At 35.3% G+C, this 24,926-nt stretch overlaps 1 protein-coding gene and 3 pseudogenes across 1 annotated transcript; all 4 read right to left on the bottom strand.

Moving 5' to 3' along the window:
- Positions 1-498: 498 nt before the first annotated feature.
- On the bottom strand, positions 499-2,103 carry LOC120212303 (annotated as a pseudogene).
- A 976-nt stretch (positions 2,104-3,079) lies between these two features.
- On the bottom strand, positions 3,080-6,105 carry LOC120212476 (annotated as a pseudogene).
- Positions 6,106-15,259: 9,154 nt separating this feature from the next.
- Positions 15,260-17,568, bottom strand: LOC120212478 (probable histone H2A variant 3). Its single transcript, XM_039210761.1, has 2 exons — positions 17,329-17,568; positions 15,260-15,703 (listed from the first exon to the last, which is right to left on the bottom strand). The coding sequence occupies exons 1-2, from the start codon at positions 17,434-17,436 to the stop codon at positions 15,407-15,409; spliced, it is 405 nt and encodes a 134-aa protein (XP_039066692.1). The 5' UTR covers positions 17,437-17,568; the 3' UTR covers positions 15,260-15,406.
- Positions 17,569-23,244: 5,676 nt separating this feature from the next.
- On the bottom strand, positions 23,245-24,735 carry LOC120212387 (annotated as a pseudogene).
- Positions 24,736-24,926: the final 191 nt, after the last annotated feature.

Here is a 24,926-nt window from a genome sequence, read left to right on the forward strand (position 1 = left end):
AAAAATTGAATATGTATACTCCACCTCCGGGGTTTAAACGACAACAACATGAATATCAACAGCCGTTTGGTTCTGATGCAGCACAATTCGTCAGCCGTTGTAAACATCGCTAAGCAAAGATCAAAAGTACAGGCTGCGTCTCAAAGCAAAAGATCAGGCTAAGGACCGACACATCGAAATGCTGAATCGACAAATTTTAAGGATGAAGGGTGAACTTGCTGGCCTTAGATCAGAGAATGAGATGCTGAGAAAAAACAAGGATGAACAGATGCTGGCCTTATATCAGAGATTGAGATGCTCAGAATGAAATTACATCTATCAACCATAACAACCTGTTCATTCCTTGAACAAATGTTACCTCTATTTCATCTAATCCCGACTGCTTCATGCAATCGGGATTTCATTTTCTGCATTTCAGTGTCGTGGCTTTCGTTTTAAGAATGTCATTGAACTTACAACTTGGTACTGTATTATTATTACCACATACTTTTCCACAGGATTAGGAATCATACAAATACATTATTACAGTACAAATCATGTTATTACTACACTAATTCCTAGCTTAATTCGAACATTAAAGCAACATGAAACATAGAAAATGAACATATATATTAATTCAAGACATGGATTTTGTCCACTTGGGAGGAGTCCTACCTCGAACAAGCTTTGTTTTGGCATCCGTGGGTGTTTGCCTCCCGAAGTTAGTCTCTCGGTCTTCAATCCTCTCGGAAACACTCACGCTACTCTTAAGCGAAGGCATTATCCCCAGCTTCCTCCACCTGAAAAACCCTTTCCTCTTATCCATTAGTTCTCCATTTGCATCTGCATCGCCAGGCATTGGCTCTGGACCCTCAGCAGCTCTTCTTTCAGCTTCTTTATCTCTATTTGTTGAGCATTGATTTCTCGTTTCGACATGCACCGAGCTGGGGGTTCGATTCCGGCTGCGTTAGGAGTCCTTGCTCCGCTGAACGATCCGCTCCAATCAATGTCTGTTGAGCTTGGTTTGTTCAGAGAACAGAACTTGAATCACGGCCCGAACCGGCAAACGTTCGTTTTGCGCAGCATGCAGGTTGCTTCTGGCGAGAGTTTTGACAGTCTATCAATCTGCAAGAACCTTCCTATCTTGCTTTGACACACCTGGATGTGCCTGCAACAATTTAATTTATTGTTTTCTTAATTTAAAGGAAGACAATTAAACTGAATCATGGGTGAAGTGAAACTATTACAAGTGTCCTAAAGATGGATGCATTTAGCAAGACAATTAAGTTTGAACTAGAAAGAATTGGAAATGATATGAACTTACTTTGAGGTAAGTGTCAATGGCACGGTACAAGCCGTCATCCATGGCTCGGACTTGGCTAGGAATAGCAGCACCAAGTGCTATAAACTCATCCAAGCTCAGATTTGTATCAAAGCTGCTTCTGCCAAGTAGCAATCCACAAGAATAGCTACTTTAACCGCCGCAATGCCACTTCTAGCTCCTTCTTCGAGGCCGGCGAATCTCTTAACCAACCTTATCACAAGCTCGACGTCCAGAGTGCCACTAGTGTGACTAAACGAAGGAATCATGAGCTCTTTCAGTGAAGCTTGGTCAAGCTGCCATGAAATCCTTTTCTCCAGCTCGGCTCTGTAGGAAGGCTCCACGCCGACCATGTTGGCCGTCCGGAGGAGGCGTAGGAGGAAGTTGCAGGGGATGAAATCCCTCTCCGGTGGTAGAATTCCCACCAGGGTTTCAACAAAGAACCTCTTTTTCATCCATGAAGCCGTCACACTCTCCGGCGATGAATCCTCGAGACTGGTAGGGCCTTTTCGGCATCACTGGAGAGATCAGGTAACCATTTCGATGCATAATGCACGATGATCGAGCCTATTAACTCAGGACGAACCCCCTTGGACTTGATCCCTGAGATGGTCTTCACAAAGTAGTCCATGTCAAGTATACATTCATCATCGAACCAGCATTCGGCTGTGGATGGGTTCGGCTTTCCTGGTAAAACGATGGATGATTCTGTTAAATCTAGCTTATCCATCCTGAACCTGACACAGTACCAGAAGAGTGAAATAAGAGGAAAGAGTTCTATATTGTGCTTCAATTAGACAAGTTGGTTTCTGGGGGACATATAACATTAGTTTTTGTGGAGTAAAAGGTAAAAAAGTGAAACTTGAGGGCTTAAGATTGTGGATTAATTCATTTAGGTACTGACGAGAGGTGAGGTGAAGATGAAGAGGACAAGAGAGGTAAAGGGTAGAGACAAAATGTGCATAAATGCAAAAATAAACCATCAAGTGACAGTAAGCACCACATGAACTTATTCTCTGCTTCACCCAAAGGAGAACAAAGATAATTAATATGAATACCTTAGAGTGAAAGTGACCTGAAACTGATATCTCTTACTCTACATGGGTATTTTGGGATAGCAGGGATTGTGTACGTTTTGCATACGCCGTAGTGACATCAAAGTCTATACAAAATCCGAACCGTTCTAATTTTCGAACCCGAGACGAATTGGATATCAGATGTTAAAACTTATACAACTATTGCAGAATCATGAATGGTGGGGAAAGGTACAGTTCTAAATCATTTTTTTTACTTAGGAATGTGAGAATCCACTAGGTCTGAATATTTTTGCCAAAGAAATGATTAAAGCAAGCTAACACGGAGGACAAAAACAAAGAAACTTTTGCTGGGAAATGTACATATGATATAATGAGAACGAATGAGACATATACATTAAGCCAAATAACAAAGATTTGTTACTTTCTGCACGCGGTGGAGAGACGTGAACCCTAGTTTCTGCTTGGTTGTTTCTGGAGAAATTGAAGCTTGCAACTCGCTCTGAGCATGGCAAGCAATACCAGAGAAGCATAACTTTTCTCGGTCCATCGAGGCTCGATTAATCAACCATGGGCTTAACTTTTAGAAAATATGGACATAACCACGTACATGAATTGCCAAGTTAACACAAATGCTTGGTCTCAATGATAAAACTAGTTTTAAGAAGGAAAAAATCTAAACTCATGAAAGCTCACATACAGATAAAAGATAGAATCGGAGCATTTAAGTTTTAACGAGCAAAACTCAAAGAATTTAGATCAAAATGGGTTTCAATTTATGTGAATCCAAATGAAATTCTACAAGATACAAAGACTAAACAAACACTAAGCTCAACATATAAGGAAATGGACTTAAAACGAAGTCGAGCATTTTGCTTTCGCAGCTAATGTTCTTTGTATAAATAAAAATAAGTTCTAGAGCCAACAGTCACCCTACCACTGCATCTTATCAGCTTCTTATTCTTCCTGTTGGGCAATAAATGGAAGAATTTTTTTTTAGATATTGCTTGGGGTTGATGTTTCTGATGAACTTCTGGTTGAGTCACCCGCAGATGATTAGCGATGAACGCTTGCAAGAACCGTTTCCGCTTTCCACGACCGGGATCTTAACCGCAGCTCTTTCCATCTCCTTCTCGAGTTCTTCTTCCCTGCGCAATTCTGTGAATTGATATCCAAAGACCTGGCTGCTGCTAGCCATGCAAGAACGATCACCAGAAGTATCCCTCCAAGGTATGGGGTTGAATTCGCAAGTGATCCGAAGGTCAAGATCATAACTGCTGAATCAGAGCACCTCCTGATTTCCCCAGTGGATTGCAAACAACATCGATTGCAGCCTTCCCTTTAACCTAAAGATAGCATCAAATACATTCTAAGTTAAACGAGCAGAAGTTGCACAAGTTCAAATTGCGAGTAAGATTCCAAACCTTGGTGTCCTCGTCCAAAGGAATATAGGCCATTTCTTTGCAAGGATCAAAACTGTACTTTGCGCTTTTGCTGAAATGTTTTGCATGGCACCCACATATACGGCTGCAAGAAGAGGAGTCACGCCAAACTGCGCAAGAGTTGGTGCGAGAGGACCACCAAATAATATCAAGGAGAAGAAACCAACTCCGGTCAGGAGCAGGACAGTGGGTGTAATGCTGGCTGCAACTCCCCATCCGTATTTGTTGAAAATAAATTGACTTAGTAGCATCATAGTGAATGTCGCAATTCCAGTGGCAGTAGAGAAGTCTCCCATGAAAGAGGAATATTCGTTCGGGCTTGGAAACTGCAATATGGAGGGAGACGCATTAGTTACTGAGCCAGTTATGATATAAAAGATAAAGAGAACAAAAGAGAAGAGCAGAAGAATAACCAAATAGGTTTACCTGAGCTTTAAGCTTCGATTTCCAAGTAACTTCAACGAGGTTGATGCTAATACCATATGCAACCACCAAAGTGGCAAGGTCCCGAATATACTTGGAAGACACCAAGAATTTCAAGCTCTCCATTGTTCCCATCTTAGGCTTTTCCTGCAAAACGATTGACAATAAAAAGAAACAAGGCTTCATCACTTTCAATGGATATACAACATAAGCATGGTGAAAAGTTTTTCTTTTAAACTTGTAATATATCAACTCAAAAGATTTGAAATGAAAGTTTGGAATCAAACAGGCAGATCATGGAGCCTAAGAATCTCAGTAAACAAATATGACAGAACAAGATAGCTCAAAAGTGGATTACCTTCTTCTTCTTGCTACGTGTGGGAAGAGGAACAAACTTATTCACCCACCAGTACAGGAAACAGATGGTAAGCCCCATCAGTACGACAATGCTCATCATTCCCTTCAAGGAGATGGCCCAACCATCAACTCCAGGACCCAAATTTTGCCTCATAGTAGAAAAGTACTTTACGGTTCGACCGGAGAAAATGAGGGCTATATTGGCTCCTAGTCCAAACAGAGGATAGAATCTTTTTGCTTCGTCTACAGTCGTTATCTGCACAAGAAAAATGTAGCAGTAGGTAAATACAGCTTTAATTCTCGAAATCAAATAAAGGTTTCAGAGATGCAACTAAACAGAAAGACTATACAAAATGCACCAAACGAAAACATTGAAATACAAGTAACAAGTTGCCAATAAACATGCAGTAAAGCAAATGCCACAATTAGAAAATAGAAATTATAACCGAAACAAAATCTTTGAAGCATAGGTATCATCGAACATGCTAACGAGTTTCTAAATACAGAAATCAATCAGAACTAATCAAAAGAAGCAAAATCATTGAAGATGCTAACTAGTTTTGAAAGACATAAAGAAAGCAACTAGATGACTAGATATGTAGTCATACTAGCGAAACCTTAATCCAATACTAACTAGGAATGCATAAAAAATTGCAAAGCCTATCAGACTTACAAAATATTACTAAAAAACTATTAATTTCTGAAACAAGAATCAGTACAGATAAAACCAATAAGCTTATATAATCATGAGGATAAATAACTTCCAAAATCCAATTCCATAAGATAATATATTCACCTGATTGGCAAACCCCCAAAATAGAACAGAAATGACCACACTACCCCAAAGTTCAGCCATGACATAGAATACACAGAAGCTCCAAATCCTCATAATTGCAAGAGGACCAAGGAATCTGGGTCCAAGAACTGCAAGAAGCTTATCAGCAAGTGCCTCAGGGTGGATGTAATTGCTGAGAGGATACAATAGGAACCCAAATGCACCAAAAAAGGCTATGAAGGGAACAATAACAGTGTAGAAAAGAGCCTTCTTTGGCAACACATCAGCCAACTTGGTGTACAACAACATGAACCCAACGGCCATAGGCAAATTAACCCATGTCTTCAAGAATGGTATAATCTCAGCACTGCTCCCCTTAGCCGTCACCACCAACACATCCTTTGTATCCCTAAGGATTGTGTAATTGAAAAGGATGCAAAAGAACATTAACCCAAGAGGGATAATCTTCTTAAGAGTCACAAGCTCAATACCCAGAAACTTTGGGGGCTGAGTTTCACCATACAAAGGCTGCCCATCGGCTGCTGCCGCTGCCTCAGCCTTGCAAATAAAGCTCTTCCCTTTAGGGGATAAACCGTTTGGTTTTGCTACAAAGCTTGGAACTCTTTTATAAGATAGAGATAACCCATTAAGGCCTAAGGGTTTTGTGGCGAAAAGCCTCTGCTTTAAGCCTTGCGACGGGTTCAAAAGGCTTCTGACTTTGGTTGGAGTTGGCGGCAGTGAAAAAAGCCCTCTGGTTTGTAAAACAGCTTCCATGTGTCTCTTAAGGTTCCTTCACAAGAATTGAGAAATCAAATCTCCTAAAAAAGATTTGAACTTTTTTCTCAGAACATAAAGAGAAACACAGAGGAAGGAAGATAAAGAGATAAGGTGGGCTAATTGAGTATGGAGAAGAAAATTGCTTTCTCAAAAGAGAAAATAGGGTGCTAAAGGAGTGCCCTTTTTAAAGCATTGAAAGAACATAAAAAAAACTAAAACTTTTTTAATCAAAGTTTAAGGATTTAGAACTTTTGATAAGTTCAGGAGAGATTTTTTGCCAAGGTAAATAAAAGGTTAAGAACAAAAAAAACTTGCAGATTAGAAGAAACAGATGGAGAGAAATACCCTGATTCATGAGGAACTGTGATTAACGGACTGTTATTGAATTACACCAATTACCATTTACGCAACACAACTACTCAAATTTTTACCAACTAGCCATTTTTATTAAAAATATCAGTTTGGTTTATAATTTGAGATATTTTTCACTTTTTTTATTCATTGCTTTCGTGGACGTCACGTCACAAAAATGGAGCTTTATTGTTAAATTGATCCCTGAAAATTTTATTAACTTTCAGATCGGTACTTAACTTTTTTTTGTTCAAAAGTGTTATTTAAACTATCAATTAATATGAACTAAGCGACTTTAGTGGTTAGAATGATGATTATTATTTTTAAAGATCACGAGTTTGAGCCTATTATCTACAAGGGTGTTTGACTATTCATTATCAAATAATTAAGAAACTTTCAAATATATATTATCTTATAATCATCTCAAACTAATAATATATATTATCTTATTTGATTTTGTACAAGATAAAATAAGAAGAAATTATAGTTTAAATATTATTTTTATAAAAAAAATTGAAGATCAATCCAAAAATTAGGATATAATTTAAGAACCAAGTGATTAATAATAAAGCTTTAAATTTTATGAATTAGTGGTTTTTTGAATAGTATAAAATGATTATAAGATAGTATTTGTTCATAATATTTTTAATTATTGATAATACATATATAATATGGATACAATTACTTGAATTTAAAACCTCTAAATAAAAAAAATTACCTTAATATCTTATGTCACTTAATAATAGGTTGTTATCTCAATGTATTTGAAATATACACAATTAGCATAATAATTAATAAATTAATTAAAATAGTTTATGTAAATGGGACCAATGTGTGCAATAATAGCCGTGAATGTATGAAGAGTGGAAATAAAGGTCTAATGAGATGTGATGGGGGTGAGACTGTTAATTTAACATTCTATGATCAAATAAATACTTCATTTTTAGAAATAAGATCAATGGTGGGGCTTTGTTTTCTTTGTTTTAGATCAAATGTTGATTGGTCAAAGACTCAAAATAAGTGGCTTCCACACGCACTTTCACCCATAATTCTCCTTCCCCTTTCCCTTTGGAATATTCCAACTATTTATTTTGAATAGAATATTCCAAATATAAATACGATTCAATGTGTAGTTTTCTTATAAAAGAAAAAAGAAATCAAAATGTAATTGTCCATCTAGGGATGTAATCAGATGGTATCGTAATAAGACTCTGAACATAAATTGTTAAAAGTTTCCTAACCTCAATCTTAACATTAAACTAAAGTTTCTTTAATAAATAGATATAAAAAGGTAAAGTACGATTAATTCAGTTTAAATTTGCTTCTATCCGACCTTAAAAGTCTTTAAAAAAAACTCAATCAACGTCGTCACTAGATTATTTCAATATTTACTCGTCTTTGTTCATCTAAATTATTTTAATCACACATCTTTATGTTAACCAATATTATCAAAGATGAGATATTTAAAACATTTCCAATAGTACACACATCATTGCTCCAAAAATATAAAGGCAAGTAGGGATGAATAAATGATTTTAAGAGACGATAATAAATTTTTAATAAAAATATATAAATAAAATAAATATATATAATAATTTTAAATTTTTAAATGGACGACCCAAGTAAATCTACGAAGGCAAGTCCCTAACTTGTGAGGGTGTGCGCATGCAAATTACTTGGGGTATTGTGATTGCATATAAAATATGCAACACGTGATTGAAGAAGAAATAAAAGTACAAATTTTGTCGTATGGTTGGGGTTAAGGTGGACGGTGAAGCAACTTTATACACACACCATTGATGGGACTTGGAACTTTAAACATTTAACGGCTGCTAAACCAACTTGAAGGGCCCAAGCCCCTCCAAACCCTTCCAAGAATACTAATAAAATCAAACCTTCTCTTCTTGCTATTGCTATTGCTATTGGTTCAACCATTTAGATGTAAAATTATATTATTAATAAAAAATATTTAAAATATGATACTTTGAAATTTAAAGAAGAATTATCAGAATTGCACTCTCAATCTATTTTGCGTGCGGGTGGCTGACAATCGGCTACCAATATATTGTCATGGTTGGGACGGAGAAATCGAAGATAGGCTTGAAGGAATGTGCAGTCAAAACGACACAGGACTTAGCGTTGAGGAAATGGGCTTAGAGCAAACTGACCCACTGAATTAACTAAGGCTGATCTGGTGGTAAGCAAATCCAATGCAGTTGGAGGAAGTAACGGAAATGGTACAATGTACAGCATAAAACAGAATAGAGTGTACTGGAAAATCTTAAAAAATATCTAATGAAAATTCTGAATTCCTTTTTCTTCTTCTTCTAAATTCTTAATCCTTTCTGACCTAAACATAACAATTGGTATTCAGAGCTAGGCTAAATTTGATCCAAATTTTTTTTCAAGCTGGGAAAGACTAAGAAGACGCAGAAGATGGGACAGACCGAGCAAACCAAAGATACTATGGATGATCCTTACGGCTCTCTCAATGCAGAAGTTCCTGTTTGGTGGGTCAACCAAAAGCTGGAATGGGAGAAATGATTGGAATCTTTGGAGAATACAACGAATGAGACTAATGGTTATTTGCAACAGCTCTTAAGTCTAATACAGAAAGCTGGAGATGAATCGGGTCAATCTTCACCTGCAACAAATCAAAACAATATGACAAAAACTCAGCCACAGGTAATCCAAAAAACACCTTTATAAGTAACTGTTATTGATGACCGAGAGAAATATTCATTTCAACCGATGGAACCTGGGATTTTAGCTTCAAAACCTATATTTCCTGGAGATAACTCGAAGGTACCTTCTACAGTGCATAAATTGAAATTAGGGGGAAATCCACCAGCACTTGGGGAACCATCTGTCCTCAAATGTTCTGAATTAATGGAACAAAGTCATACAACCAATAATATGGATATGTTTACTCCTAGACCAAAAATAGAACTTCTATTTTTGATGGCTGTAACCCAAGGAGTTGGGTGCGGAAGTGTGACAAATATTTTTCTATATTTTCTATACCGGACAATCAGAAGCTGGAAGTGGCTGCTATGTATCTAACCGGTAGGGCTGAGATTTGGTTTGAGGGCTATGTTATGAAGAAAAACTGAGTCTCTTGGTATGAATTCGTGGCAGACATTAACCACAGGTGTTATGATAAAGGGTATATTGATGTTATAGATGAGTTTAACAAATTAACTCAAACGTCTTCTGTGGAAGAGTATGAGGATAAATTTGAAGAACTTCAACCTTTTATTCTTCAAATTAATCCTGGATTGGGGGAGGAGTACTTTGTTTCTTGCTTTTTGAGTGGGTTGAAAGACGAGCTCAAGTACAAAGTTAAAGTTCTTGAGCCTAAAACATTTATTGAAGCTGATAGAAAGGCTAAGATATATGAGTTATCCATGGAAGTTGAAAATAGAAAAGGGTGACCCGTTTTTAAGTTGAATTTTGTTCTGCCACCTACGAGAATTCAAGGGATTTCTCCGACGATGAACCCTAGACTTTTTCAACCTGAAACCACTGCTAAACAACAGTTGGTGGATTATCGCAGAGCTAATAGACTCTGTTTTAAATGTGGAGACAAATATGGCCATGGGCATCAATGTAAACAGAAACAATTGAACATGATGGAGGAGGATGAAGGCCACGACTCTGATGTTCCTCCTTTAAATCAAGACAATCACATACAACAATAGCTATTACAAGAGAGTGAACATGATGATGGAGCTCTAGAAATCTCCATTAATGCTCTAAATGGTATTGCTGGTCATAACACCATTAGAATACAAGGTACTGTTAATACTAAACTTTTGAATATCTTGGTGAATAGTGGGAGTACTCATAGCTTTATTACTCTACGATGGGCAAAGGAAGGAATGGAGGTAATACAAACTGACCCTTTAGTCATCACTGTGGCTAGTGGGGAACACCTTCACAGTATAGCGAGAAGTAATCAGTTTACATGGCATATGCAAGGATATGGCTTTGTACATGATTTCAGAGTACTACAAATGGGGGGAAGTGATATGGTTTTGGGGGTTGATTGGATGAAGAAATTCAGCCCTATTACCTTGAATTTCAATGAGATGACATTAACTTTCAAGAAAGATGGGAATCTTATTTCATTGCAAGGTGGTCATCGAATTCCTTCTGTTAAGATGATTTCGGGAGACAAGATGCAGAAATTGACCTCAAAACAAACTTAGGTTATTGGAGAATTCTATTGGTTCAGAAATTGATTCTCAGGAAGTTCCACTTATTCTTCAGCCCTTACTGGAAGCTTATCAGCAAGTTTTTGATGAACCAAAAGGACTACCTCCGATTCGAAACCATGATCATGCTATTGTTCTTAAAGCTGATGCTCCACCAATTAATTTGAGACCATATCGTTTTCCTTATCAGTAGAAATCTGAGGTCGAAAAACAGGTTAAGGAATTATTGGCTGCTTCCATTATCCAGACCAGTAAGAGTCCGTTTGCTTCTCTATGTTTGCTGGTTAAGAAGAATAATGGTACTTGGAGGTTTTGTGTCGATTATCGACAGCTCAACCAATGGACAGTCAAGAACAATTTTCCTATTCCTGTAGTTGAGGATCTTTTGGATAAGTTGACAGGGTCAATTTTTTTTAAAAAAATTGATTTACGGTCGGGATATTGGCAGATCCTCATCAAGAAAGAGGATGTACATAAGACAGTATTTCGAACTCATCACGACCACTTTGAGTTTAAGATAATGCCATTCGGCCTAACAAATGCACCAGCCACATTTTAATCTTTAATGAATGATACCTTTGGCCAATATTTGTGGAAGTTCGTTTTGGTATTTTTTGATGATATTTTAATTTATAGTCCTTCTTTAGAGGACCATGTACATCACTTGGAATTGGTTCTGAAAATTCTTAAAACTAATCAGTTTTTTGCAAGGAGAGAAAAGTGTTTTTGGATAGCAGCAGGTTGAATACTTGGGGCACATTATTTCTTCTAATGGAGTTGCCACAGACCCATCTAAAGTGGAGGCAATGAGAAATTGGAAGCTTCCAAAAAATTTAAAATCCTTGCGTGGATTTTTGGGGTTGACAGGCTACTACAGAAAATTTATTAAGAACTATGGAGAGCTTAGCCGACCTCTCACCAATATGCTGAAAAAGGACAATTTTCTTTGGTCTGCAGCTGCTAAGGAAGCTTTTGAGCTATTGAAGGATGCTATGTGCAGAGCCTCTGTCTTAGCTTTGCCAGATTTTTCAAAGAGTTTTTGTTTAGAGACTGACGCAAGTTCTCGTGGTATTGGAGCTGTCTTGTCTCAGGAAGGTCGTCCTATAGCTTATCTTAGTAAAGCATTAGGAGTTCGACATGCATATATGTCCATCTATGAGAAGGAATATTTGGCGATTTTGATGGCTGTTACTAAATGGAGACATTATTTGGAAGCTCGACCATTTATTATCAAAACTGATCATGAGCCACTCAAACATTTATTGGAACATAAATTAACAACGACGATCCAGAAACGAGGCCTTATTAAACTTCTTGGACTCGATTATACAATTAAATTCAGAAAAGGAAGTTCAAACAAGGTGGCTGATGCTTTATGAAGATGTTTTGAAGAGGAGTCTGAATTTAATACACTCACTGCCACTATGATTACACCTGCTTGGGTGCATGAAATTGAAGCTACCTATATTGATGATGATTTTGGCTAAAACAGTTATTACAAACCTTTCCATACGAACTATAGGACCTCAACAATGGTCATATGTTCGAGGAGTGCTTCGATTTCGGGGAAAAGTATATGTTGGGACTAGTGGTACATTGAGTCAAGAATTACTTAGAACTTTTTATGATTCTCCCTTGGGTGGACATTCGGGTGATCAAGCTACTTACCAGCGTATCAAGAGTTATTTTTATTGGCCTGGGCTAAAATCTATGATTCTTACTCATGTGCAACAATGTGATATCTGCCAACGAACGAAGAGTGAGCATATTTCTCCAACAGGTCTGTTGCAACCCCTTCCTATTCCTACTCAAGCTTGGATTGTTATTACTATAGACTTTATTGAAGGGCTTCCTACTTCATCTAAGTTTAATACGATTCTAGTGGTTGTTGATAAATTTACCAAGTACAGTCACTTTATATCCCTTTCTCATCCATATACTGCTGTGGAAGTGGCTCAAAAATTTCTAGATAACATTTATCGACTTCATGGTCAGCCTCAAATTGCAATATCGGACAGAGACAAAATCTTTACAAGTTTGTTTTGGAAAGAGTTTCTAAAACAATTGGGGACATCTACCCTATTCAGTACTGCCTTCTATCCGAAAACAGATGGTCAAACGGAAAGAGTTAAACAGTGCTTGGAGCAGTACCTACGCAGTCTATGTTTTTTGAAGCCAAAAGATTGGGCGAGGTGGCTACCTCAGGCAGAGTGGTGGTACAACACCAATTTCCACACCTGCCATTGGCACAACACCATATCAAGCACTATATGGCTATGAAGCCCCATTATTACAACAGCAGACTACTACTCTAGTACAAACAGTTCATGAGATCATGCAACACAGAACATAATTGAATAGAATTTTAAAGGAGAATTTATTGCTAGCTCAGAATCGAATGAAACAGCAAGCAGATAAACATCGTACTGAACAAGAATTCCATGTGGGAGATGATGTTTACCTGAAATTACAATCGTATAGACAAACTTCATTGGCCCTGAGAAAGAACTAGAAGCTTTCTGTCAGATATTTTGGTCCTTACAAAATCATTGAAAAAATTGGTTTAGTTGCTTACAGACTTCGGTTGCCTCCACATTCTAAAATTCACCTAGTTTTTCATGTGAGTTTATTAAAGAAAAAGATTAGGTCGAATATGCTTACCTCTCTCGATCCTCCAGAGGTAGGGGATGATGGACAATTGAAAATTTATCCAGCTATTGTTCTTGACAAACGGAGTGTGAAGCATCAAAATCGACCGGTGACTCAGTTGCTTATTCAGTGGTCGAATTTGTCACCGGAGAATGCAACTTGGTAGGATTATTCCGCCTTGAAGTCTCAATTTCCTGATTTCGATCCTTGGGGTCAAGGATCTGCTGCTGGGGAGGGTAATGTCATGGTTGGGACGGAGAAATTGAAGATGAAAAAGGAATTGGAAGTGAGTACGATGAAATTAGGGCTAAAAGATGTGGAAATTAAAGAATTGGGGATTAAAGAACCGGTTGAAGGAATGTGCAGTCAAAACGACACAGGACTTAGCATTGAGGAAATGGGCATAGAGCAAACTGACTCACTGAATTAACTAAGGTTGATCTGGTGGTAAGCAAATCCAATGCAGTTGGAGGAAGTAACGGAAATGGTACAATGTACAGCATAAAACAGAATGGAGTGTACTGGAAAATCTTGAAAAATATCTAATGAAAATTCTGAATTCCTTTTCCTTCTTCTTCTAAATTCTTAATCCTTTCTGACCTAAACATAACATATATATACCTTCCAAGTATTCCCATTACAAACGAACGAGAGATGATCCTTAATCCACGTCGGTTGGTAAAAAGGTGAAGGGATGGCAAATTGGCTAACGATACGACGACAATGGCAAATATCATGGGTGGGTGGTGGCACCGATACACGCAAAAAGGACATAAACGGTATTTTGTTGGCACACTCCGCACACCCACGTCAGGTTGAGATCTCCACCATTCCCACCATTAAAAGGGGGTTTGGGCTACCCCTCGGCGCCTGTACTTTTTTGCCCGGAACACCGTTGAGATCTTGTCATCTCACTTTCATGTATCCCCACCCTTTTTCTTGTGATATTTTTTTACTCTCGTTTTGTCTGCAGGTGCCTACATGTTTACTCAGAACATGCCTTGTTTCAACAACAGATCTTTTAATAGATATTTTCACCCATACTTACAGGGCTGCGGTCCAAAAACAAGGGATAAACTAACTTTTAGCCCCTAAATTTGAGAACTTTTTAGAGTGTCTCATCCTCAAAAGGACTAAAAAAAGCTAGAAGTCCAAGTTCAGGGACAATTACGGATCAAAACAAAATATTTTTTCTTCCCTTCTGTTTGATATTTTAGGTTAATTACACAGTGGAAGATAGTTTTCTTCTATCACGTAGATCTTCTTCATTTGATGTTAGATCTTCAAAATTGTTGAGGCTTTTAGGTTGCTAGAAGAACTTGGTCCGCTTGGTAGCAAGGAAATTATGTTGCTCTTATTTTAGGTTGGTTCCTATTGCTCTTCCTAGTATGCATGTTGAATATTTAGAGATGGCAGGGGTAAGCATCTCGTTTGGGTTCAATATTTCATGATACCTTGTCCCTTCGAATAGGATGACAATTTAACCCGAAACCAACAAGTTTCAACCTGACCTGATTCGATGAAATCAATTTTTTAAAAACAAAAATTCAGGTTTAAGTCAAATTATATTTTTTAAGAGATAAAGTCAAGTCAAGTTCAGATAGATGATGAAAAAACTCCAACCCGACTAGGGTATAATAATGTAATTTCTTCTTTAAAAATATTACTATTTTTTAAGTCCTTATTTTATATTGGATCAGATTGGATTTATACTCTAAAAATTCAGGTTAGGTCGAAATTAAGTGGAGATTATATATTTTTCAGATCCGGTCAGATGAAGAATATATAATTTTCGGGTCGGGTCAGGTTCAGGTGGAAGCTACATATTTTCGGATTGGATTGACCAAAAACCCGACCCTAACCTGACCCGTTGCCATCCCTACCTTCACATTAAATACAGGGATTTTGTCATAGGATTGCAAGTTGAAGCCACCTTTCTAATTCAAATCCTGAAATCACCATAATTGGCTAATGAAAAACTAGTATCCACATTGTCCAGGCAAAAGACAGGCCACAATTTTTTTTTCGTGAGGTTCTGGGTGCAAACCAATTCGAGCACTAACCGAGGTCAATTATGTGAACTACTCCTTTGAAGATTTGTTGATAAGTGATTTGTGAATGTGCGGGATAACACCACCTCCTGCTATGGTTCCCTTGATCAAGGTGTCGAGTTCTTCATCTCCCCTGATAGCAAGCTGCAGATGTCTAGGGGTAATACGCTTAACCTTCAGATCCTTGCTTGCGTTACCCGCCAGTTCTAGCACTTCGGCAGTCAGGTACTCCAGTATGGCAGCTGTGTACACAGCAGCTGTTGCTCCAACCCTTCCATTTGCTTGAGCCCTAGTTTTCAGCAATCGGTGGACCCGACCCACAGGGAACTATAGGGAGTTTATGTAAAAAAATAAGAACTCGATAAAATTTCAAAGAATGAAATGTATTTCTCCTATAGTTATTCAGTCTATCACATATAGTACATTACAGATGATGATATGCCAATGTGGCTTGACCACATTCCGAAATCCCAATTTCTGCTAAAACAGCTTAGGGTGCAGAATACATTCTTAAATTGAATATGGAAAAAGATGTTGATTTGGAAGATTTCAGAATATACTAATCAAAACAAACACTGAAGCAAATACAGAAGACTCGCTGGCATTATTTGGCCAATCCAAAATGATTTTGAAGAATACAACCAATTCAGCCGGCATACCCACCGACAACTATCTAATGGCAAAAGTTCATGGTTTTAGGTGGCCTAAATGGTGATATATAAAATTAACATATGTGGTAGCTATCACAATTGATAAGGCCTGAACGGACAACCTCACCGTGTTCATGAGAAACATGCTCATACTCCGAAATGCAAATGCAAAGATTTCAGATTAAAATATGTTTTTAATATCCACACTCTGCAGAAAATGAAGCAAGTAACATGAGGAAAAATATCAGCTCAACCATTAGGATCAACTAAAAGTTAGAAATTAAAACGATATGATTTAATTGTTTAAACATTCACACGGGAAGACTCAGAACTGCTACGAATGCCAACAATTGGTCAATCATCAATGCTTAACTCTTTTGCAAGCACCACTCCAAGCATGAATTCATCTATTTTATTTTAGTTTTATTTCTAACACCTGACATTTGCAGTAGTTATAGTTATGTTTCCAGTTCAATAAGCCTCGACGGAAGCACTAAAAAAAGTTAAACTCGGAATCCAAGCAATACAAAATGCTCTGGATTAATAAGCTGTTGTTTGGTTTTAACAAATATAAAAGCAGTTACAGTTTTTGCCTATTTTCCACCAAGTGAATGCTACCAGAAACCATCCAGTAGTCAATCCACACGCTCCTTTTTGACATTTTCTATTCAAACCATAAAGAAACAAGTATTCTATATCCCTGTGATTTCACCCTCAAATTCAGATTCACACATGCTTTTACTAATGCAACCATTTTTGCTGCTCCAATAAAGTACATGAAAGAAACTACAATAGAAAGCATCATCCCTCAAAAAATTACCGCCAACAAATCTGTTTCCAGAACCTGCTGTAGTTGTAGGTATCAAAATATATCCCAACATCAGATAAAACATGGCACATTAGCACACTCTAGACCAGCATAAGTCTCAACTCTTAACCCTTTTCCAGCTCATTGGAAATTAGGAGATTACATACAAATTTCATGAAAGATAATAGCCAGCAGAAACAAGTAAACAACCAAAATGAACAACTTCTAAGATCGCACGCATTTTGTAAGCAACAATTTAAAAGATCAAACTCTGTACCTTAATTGAACAAACATCTTATTTCCTTTATCTGAAACTAAACTTTTGCCTACAAATAAAGAATGCTCCGAACATCGAAATTCAGAATATATATATATATATATATATATATATATATATATATATATATATATATATATATATATCTAATTCACGGAATTTATCATAAGAGAAGCAATTCAAGCAGAAAATCAGGAAAGAAAGAAAGAGAGAGGACCTGGAGACCAGCGCGAGAAGAACGGGACATGGGTTTCTTCTTGTCCTTCTCTTTATCCTTAGTGGATTTGCCAGCGGTTATCAACCCTTTCGCTCCTTTACCCGACATTTTCCCGCCAAATTACAAAGACCTGGAAGAGAAAATCAGTGCTTGAAAGCGGATGACGTCGAATAGAAAAAGATGCTTTCGGGGAGCGAAGGAGATCTTTTTTAGGCAAATGGGAACGGGAGACTCCAAGACTCCCCTGATCTTGACTTTTTAGTGCCCGCACTTTCACGATATTACCTTTGACCCTTTCAATTTTACTACTACCTAGAAAAGGAATAAACTACCATTTACTCCCTCAACTTGATATCTACTCATAAAATTGGTACCGTATTGTTTGAATTCTCAAAAGTTATAAATTCAATTTTAATTTTATAAATGGGTGCCTTTTATTGGAAATACACGCATGGTTATAGACATATGAATATCAAAATTATTATGAAATGGAAAAAGCACAACTTATAATGATATTATTATTATAAAACAACAACAATAATAATAATTAACAATGTATGGGCCTAATTGTAAGAAAATGGAAATAAAAAGAAGAAAAATGGAAGATAACATGTGAACAGAGGACTAAATCAAATTAAAGTAAAAAAGAACGGCTAAACAAGAAATAGCTCAAAAACAAAGGAAGGCATGGATCTAGCTCATGTCATTGGAGGAATGCCAAAGGTATGACTGTTTATTCAGTTAATTCGGTGGTCGAACCGACCGAATTATCATTAACCGAATTAATTGAATTTTTTTAACCGTTAATTGAATCGAACTTTTTTTCAAAAATATTAATCGAACCGAATAAATTTCGGTTACTTTTCGAATTAACCGAAAATTTTTAAAATTTTCTAATTTATATAAAAATTAAATATTTTATAATTAAAAAAACAATTTATAATTAATTTAAATAATATATAATTATAAAATAAAAAATTTTATATAAATTTTTTAATTAATTAATATTGATTTAGGTTTAAAAGTTATTGGATCTTAAATTATTAATTGGGTTTTAAATGGTTTGGACTGAGCTCATATGTTATATATAATTTTTTTAATATTTTTTAATTCAGAAAAATAGTTTACAATTAATTTAAATAATATATAATTATAAAATAAAAATTTTATGTAAATTTTTTAATTATTTAATATTGACTTAGGTTTAAAAGTTATTGAATCTTAAATTATTAATTGAGTTTTAAATGATTTGGGCTGAGCCCATATGTTATATATAATATATTTAAAATTTAAAATTTTATTTCGGTTAATTAACCGATTTTAAACCGAATTAACCGTTAACCGAATATCCAAAAAAACCTTAATCGTTCCCCGACCGAACTAATTCGGCGATCGACCAAATTAACCGAATTAGTTCAATTTGATCGATTAAAACCGAATTTTGAACGCCCTTAGCCAAAAGTGATACTTTTTTTGGGTGGGTAAGGGCTAAAGTTTAAAAAACAGCCCTTTTTTTTCTTCTTCTTCCTGTTGTTAAAACTTTGCCTAGATTAAAATGAATTGATCCGAGTAACATACTTAATTTATTAGGTGAGTTTCTCGTTAAAGATTTTATGCATAAACAATGGCTCGTACTCGAGATTTACTTAAACGTTATCAAATTGTTTATTAATTGAACCAATCTCGTTGATTAAAAAAATGTAATATTTAATATTGAACGTAATTTAAAATGTGATATTCTTAATAATATTTTTTTATTGAACCCAAAATATTATGAATAATGTCATATTCTCAATTATCAACCAATAAGATTATGAAAAATATAACATGTTAAATTATAATAAAAAAAATTATAAAAAAACTATATTCTACATTAATCTAACTTAAAATATTATACTTTTTCATCAAATTTTTTTGTCACACTTCATTCCACCCTTAAACTTTAGATTATATTACAGAATTATCCGTGAATGGATGGAAGAAGTGCTCTCCTAAAATGACATTCTAAGGGGGTATGAAAATCCTTTAAAAAAGACTTATTTTTCCGTTATATTTGTCATTTTCTTATTATATTATGTCATTTTTCAATAATATTTTAAGGGCTGATGTATATATTTTTTTAACAAAATTAAATTTTATTGTTCATTTTTTATTCTAGAAGATCTAACGTCCTAAAAATTATTTACCTCAACTATAAAAAGCATTAAATATAAATCAAGAAAAAAATCATACATTAAATATCTAGAAACAGAATCAAAATAAAATCTTAAGATAAATATAAATGGCAACAAATTATAGTGTCATGATCTAATTATTAAGATCAATCTAGAATTTAAAAATTAAAATCAAATAATTACATTATCATTTAAATATCTCTATCTAATAAGTCCAAAAAGTTTAAAATGAAAATTATTGAAAGTAAAACGAATAATGCAAAAGAAGGATCGGAATTACTAAAACTAAGAGTAACTAAAATATTCAACGGTAAAGTATACAAAATGGTCATTCGATTATAGAATATTATTTTATTAAGTTTTATAATTATTAGAGTAACTATTCATTATGTTTTAAATTCGTCATTTTTCGTTAAAAATTTGATGGTAATTTGAGTTGAACGATAACTTGTTGACTGAGATATGATTAGGGAGGGTTAGGGTCGAGATTTTAGTCAACCCGACCTGACCCAAAAATATGTATCATCCACCTTAACCCGACTTGACTCGACCGGAAAAATATATATCATCCATTCGACTCCAACTCTGACTGAAATTTTTAGAGTATAAATCTGACCCGACCTGACCGGTATAAAATAAAGACTTAATTAAAATAATAATAATTTTTAATAACATTACATTATTATCGTCGGATCGGGTTGGATTAGAGTTTTTTTTCACCCTTTACCTGAAACCTGACCCGACCTCACCCCTTAAAAGTCTGACTGACCCGACTCGAACCTAATTTTTTTTTAAATCCGACCTTATCATATTTGGTCAGGTTAGAACTCATCAGTTTATGGTTAAATTGTCATCGCTAGATATGATAGTCGTTTGAGATTATGAGTTCACATTATATCGTATCTCAATCGTCAAATTAATATCCAACTCATATTGCCATTAATTTTTTAGCGGAAAAGAACAAGTTTAAAATATAATGAATAGACGATTGATCATTTTGTAACTTTTAATAGTCAATGGACTAAAAAAATAATATCTTATAGTCAGATGATCATTTTATAACTTTTAATAGTCGGATAACTCAATAAAACAACACCATGTAGTTAGAGGGACCATTTATGTAATTTACCCAATAGTCAAAATTGAAGTTTATAATATAAAAGCAAATATAAACTAATAATTATAAATAGTTAATTTGTTTCTTATTATCATTTAGCCTAAAACCCGAATTTTGACAAACACCTTCACCCACCGATATTTTATTTATCCGGAACAGCGGGAAAACGATAAAAGAAGAAGAATAAGAATCCGACACGCTCCAATTTATACGCGCGTGAATAAATCGCGAAAACAGGTGACGAAGAAACGCATAGGTGATTCTGTTGTGCAGCGCCTAAAAAACGGTTAAAAAATGGTGTGACTTGTTAAATAAATGATCGATTAAAATTTAAATCGGTTATGTTATATCATTTAACAGGTAACATTATAAATTTACCTATTACATTATAATTATCGGTTTTAATGTTTTTGGGATTGATACAATTTTAAATGTATCGACACTTTATGTGTGCACCTCGTTGTGCTTTCATTTTGGGAAAAAAATACCGACACATTTAAAGAGTGTCGATACATAATGTAAACCTATTTGCTAATTAACCAGTATATTTTTACCGGTTACATTGTAAATTTACTTGTTACATAATAATTATCGATTTCGATATTTTTTGAATCGATATTTTTCATAAATGCATCGACACTTATGCGTGCACCAGTTTGAGCTCTTCAATTATAAGTTTATTCTTTAAGAAACTAAAACTGACCTAACTTTATTTTATGGAGATAATAAGAGTATATCATAAGTTTGCGTTGAGAGATGTTTGTTTCTGAGTTTTTGTTCTTTGAGAAACAGATAACATGGTGGGTTTCCCAATGTTATTCTTTTGTTACTGCAAAGTTTTTGTTATTTTCTTACTGGGTTTTGCTTAAAATATCTAACTTTTTGTATTAAAAAATAAAAATTCTAGAAAAAATGATCACACAAACACACTTTTTTACTACCGGTTTTGTCATTTCGAGATCGATTTTGTCATATTTTTACCTGTTATATTGTTATGGATTAATACATTTTTATAAAGTATCGACACTTTATTGTCGCTATAACTTCTTTTCTTTTAAATTCTAAAAGTGTCGATACTTATAATAAAGTATCGACACTATCAACATATTCGGTAGCTCTTTACCGGTTTTGTCATTTCGAGACCGGTTTTGTCATATTTTTACCTGTTATATTGTTATAGATCGATATATTTTTATAAAGTATCGACACTTTATTAGCGCTATAACTTCTTCTCTTTTAAATTCCAAAAGTGTCGATACTTATAATAAAGTATTGACACTATCAACATATTCGATAGCGCTTTATCTGTTTTGTCATTTATAGATCGGTTTTGTCATTTTTTACTTTTTTAAGTCAGAGACTACACAGATACATGTAGAAAATGAGTTTGAACAAGGAGATTCTTCTAAAGCAGAACTAGCACATGATGAACAAGAATCAGAGAGTTCTGAAGCTCCAACAACTCGTCAATCAGATTGTGTGAGAAGACGTACCAATTGACACTCAGATTATGTTATATAAGGAAATATTGCATACTTCCTTTTAACAGAGGACGGCGAGCCATCAACATTCCAGGAGGCAATAAATATCTCAGATGCTTTACTGTGGATGATGGCGATGCAAGAATAAATTGAAGCCCTTCATAAAAATAATACATAGGACCTTGTGCCACTACCACAAGGAAGGAAGTCAATTGGTAACAAATGGGTCTTCAAAATCAAGCGAAATGGTAACGATCAAGTGGAGAGGTATCGTGCAAGACTGGTGGTCAAAGGATATGCTCAAAAAGAAGGTATTGATTTGAATGAAATATTTTCTCATGTGGCTCGACTAACAACAGTTCAAGTAGTCTTGGCAATGTGTGCTACATTGAATTTACATTTAGAGCAGCTAGATGTTAAAACAACTTTTCTTCATTGAAATCTTGAAGAAGAGATTTACATGTTCCAACCTGAATGTTTTGAAAGAAAAGAAGAACTTAGTTTGCAAGTTGAACAAATCTCTATATGGTCTAAAACAGGCGCCGAGGTGTTGGTATAAGAGATTTGATTCCTTCAATATGTGCCTTGGATACAACAAACTTAATGCAGACCCTTTTATTTATTTCAAGAGGTTTGGTGATATCGATTTTGTTATATTGTTGTTGTATGTGGATGACATGTTGGTTGCAAGACCCAACAAAGATCATATTGAAGAATTGAAGGAACAACTGGCTAGGGAATTTGAAATGAAGGACTTGGGATCAGCAAACAAGATTCTAGGGATACAAATTTACCGAGACAGAAGTAATAGGAAGATTTGGCTTGCACAAAAGAATTACTTGAAGAAGATCTTGTCACGATTCAACATGCAAGATTGTAAGCCAATTTCTACCCCTCTTCCTATTAACTTCAAATTATCCTTCAGTATGAATCCTAGCAGTGAAGAAGAGAGTATGGAGATGTCTCGAGTACCGTATGCATCGACAGTGAGAAGTTTAATGTTCGCTATGATATGCACAAGACCAGACATTGCACAAGTAGTGGGAATGGTTAGTCGGTACATGACGAATCCAGGCAAAGAACATTGGAATACAACAAAGAGGTACAAGATAGAAAGAATGGTGTGAATATATGATTGTTCCAATCAAATCTTCAAGTGGGAGACGGTTGAAAGTCAAAATAGGACAACATTAATGGGGCAACTGCAGAGTGCGTTATTTGGTCCAATTTGGCAGCATGATTTGGTTGAAAAGTGGAATGGAAAAATTACTCATTTAGTCCCTGTACTTTAGGATATTTACAAGATTAATTCTTAAGCTTCAACTGTAAATACCCTAACCCTTTTAGCTTCAACTGTAAATACCTAACTCATTTAGCTTCAAAACCATCTCAAATCATTTCAGCTTTCTCCCAATACTAGAGAATTTAGAGAGTTTTCTTGATAGTTATTTTTTCATTTTTATCAAGAGAGAATTGTTAATGTTTTCTCCTTGTTAAATCGAGAGAAGTTGTAATTCCTATTTTTTTCATAGTGAAATTCTTCTATATTTGCCCATGGTTTTTACCCTATATTATTTAGGGGTTTTTCACGTAAAATTTGTGTCTTCTTTATCTTCATTTTTATTTTCTCAAATTATCAGTTGCGATTTTGCTCTATCCGATAGTCGTATTCCTCAACAATATCCATAAGAAAAACAGATTCTGCAACTCCTAAAGAAACTAAAACCACATTCATGACACAAGGATTCCCTAAAATACTAACTGCAGTGGTTCATTGTCCGTCTGTGATCCGTTGGGAAGTTAATATGGAACTGAACTTTCAAGTTCCCTCTGCTTCCTTCTCCTTTTGAGTTCGACATGCCCTGGCCTGTGATTATCTTTTTTTAGCCAAGGTTAATGGCTTCATCTATCTTCAGTTCCATGTCCTCCCAACCCAGTAAAGGTATGGGAAGACTACAACCTGCTAGAGGTTTCACCCGAGGAATTTCAATTGTTTAACTCCAAATCATCACCATATCTTTCGAACATCAGATGTTGTTTCTCCACGATCACATAAGTTACACCAGCTACATATGATCCGGGTAATTCAATTTCCCTTCCTTCAAATGTAATCTTTGTTCCCTTCTTCCATCCCGACTAAACGTTTATCGATAACATCTCTTGTTCAACTCTTTGCCTGCAGATATATAAGATCATTACAAAGTATCAGTTTCAGATTTTAGCAGGGCATGTTGAAATCAGAACAATATCATCATGTTAAGGCATGTGATATTTATCTTCTTTTGTAGATCCATAGCATAACTCTTCAAGTGTGCAACCAAGTTGCCTCTCAATCGATGGTTAAGTTTGAAAACATGATTGAATTTCCACTGAAACGGCTCGAGCTTCTCGAAACAGACTTGGCCACTCGGGTAAGTTGTTTCTATTTATCTGAGATATTTCTTGTTTTGTCATTTTCTACATGTATCTGTGTACTCTCTGATACTTATAATAAAGTATTGAAATAAGATAACAAGTTCACTTTTCAATATATCTAATAAATGTCAAAATATCCTGTCAATTTGAAAATCCACTTCTGATTTCTGCCCTCATATTTTACATTGGTTTCATGAACTTCTTGTTGTTGTTTCATCATCGTTATTTTTACTATTATCATTATAGAAACATTCAAACAATTATTTATCAAATTGTAAGGAGGACCTTTTAAATTACATGATATGTTTAGTCAAAATAACTTGGGTGAATTGCACTAAACATCTCCAAACTATGCCCAGATTCTAATTGAGTTATCAAACATCTCCAAACTATGCCCAGATTCTAATTGAG

Source organism: Hibiscus syriacus, unplaced genomic scaffold (genome assembly GCF_006381635.1).
Source record: "Hibiscus syriacus cultivar Baekdansim isolate YM2019G1 unplaced genomic scaffold, ASM638163v2 tig00110013_pilon, whole genome shotgun sequence".
Lineage (NCBI taxonomy): Eukaryota > Viridiplantae > Streptophyta > Magnoliopsida > Malvales > Malvaceae > Hibiscus > Hibiscus syriacus.

Bases quoted from the DNA above. Each gene is read 5' to 3' on its own strand.
- LOC120212478 (XM_039210761.1), bottom strand. From the start codon at position 17,436: ATGTCGGGTAAAGGAGCGAAAGGGTTGATAACCGCTGGCAAATCCACT. The intron at 15,704-17,328 runs GTCCTCTCTCTT...AACTCCCTATAG, and splicing joins CTTCTCGCGCTGGTCTCCAG to TTCCCTGTGGGTCGGGTCCA.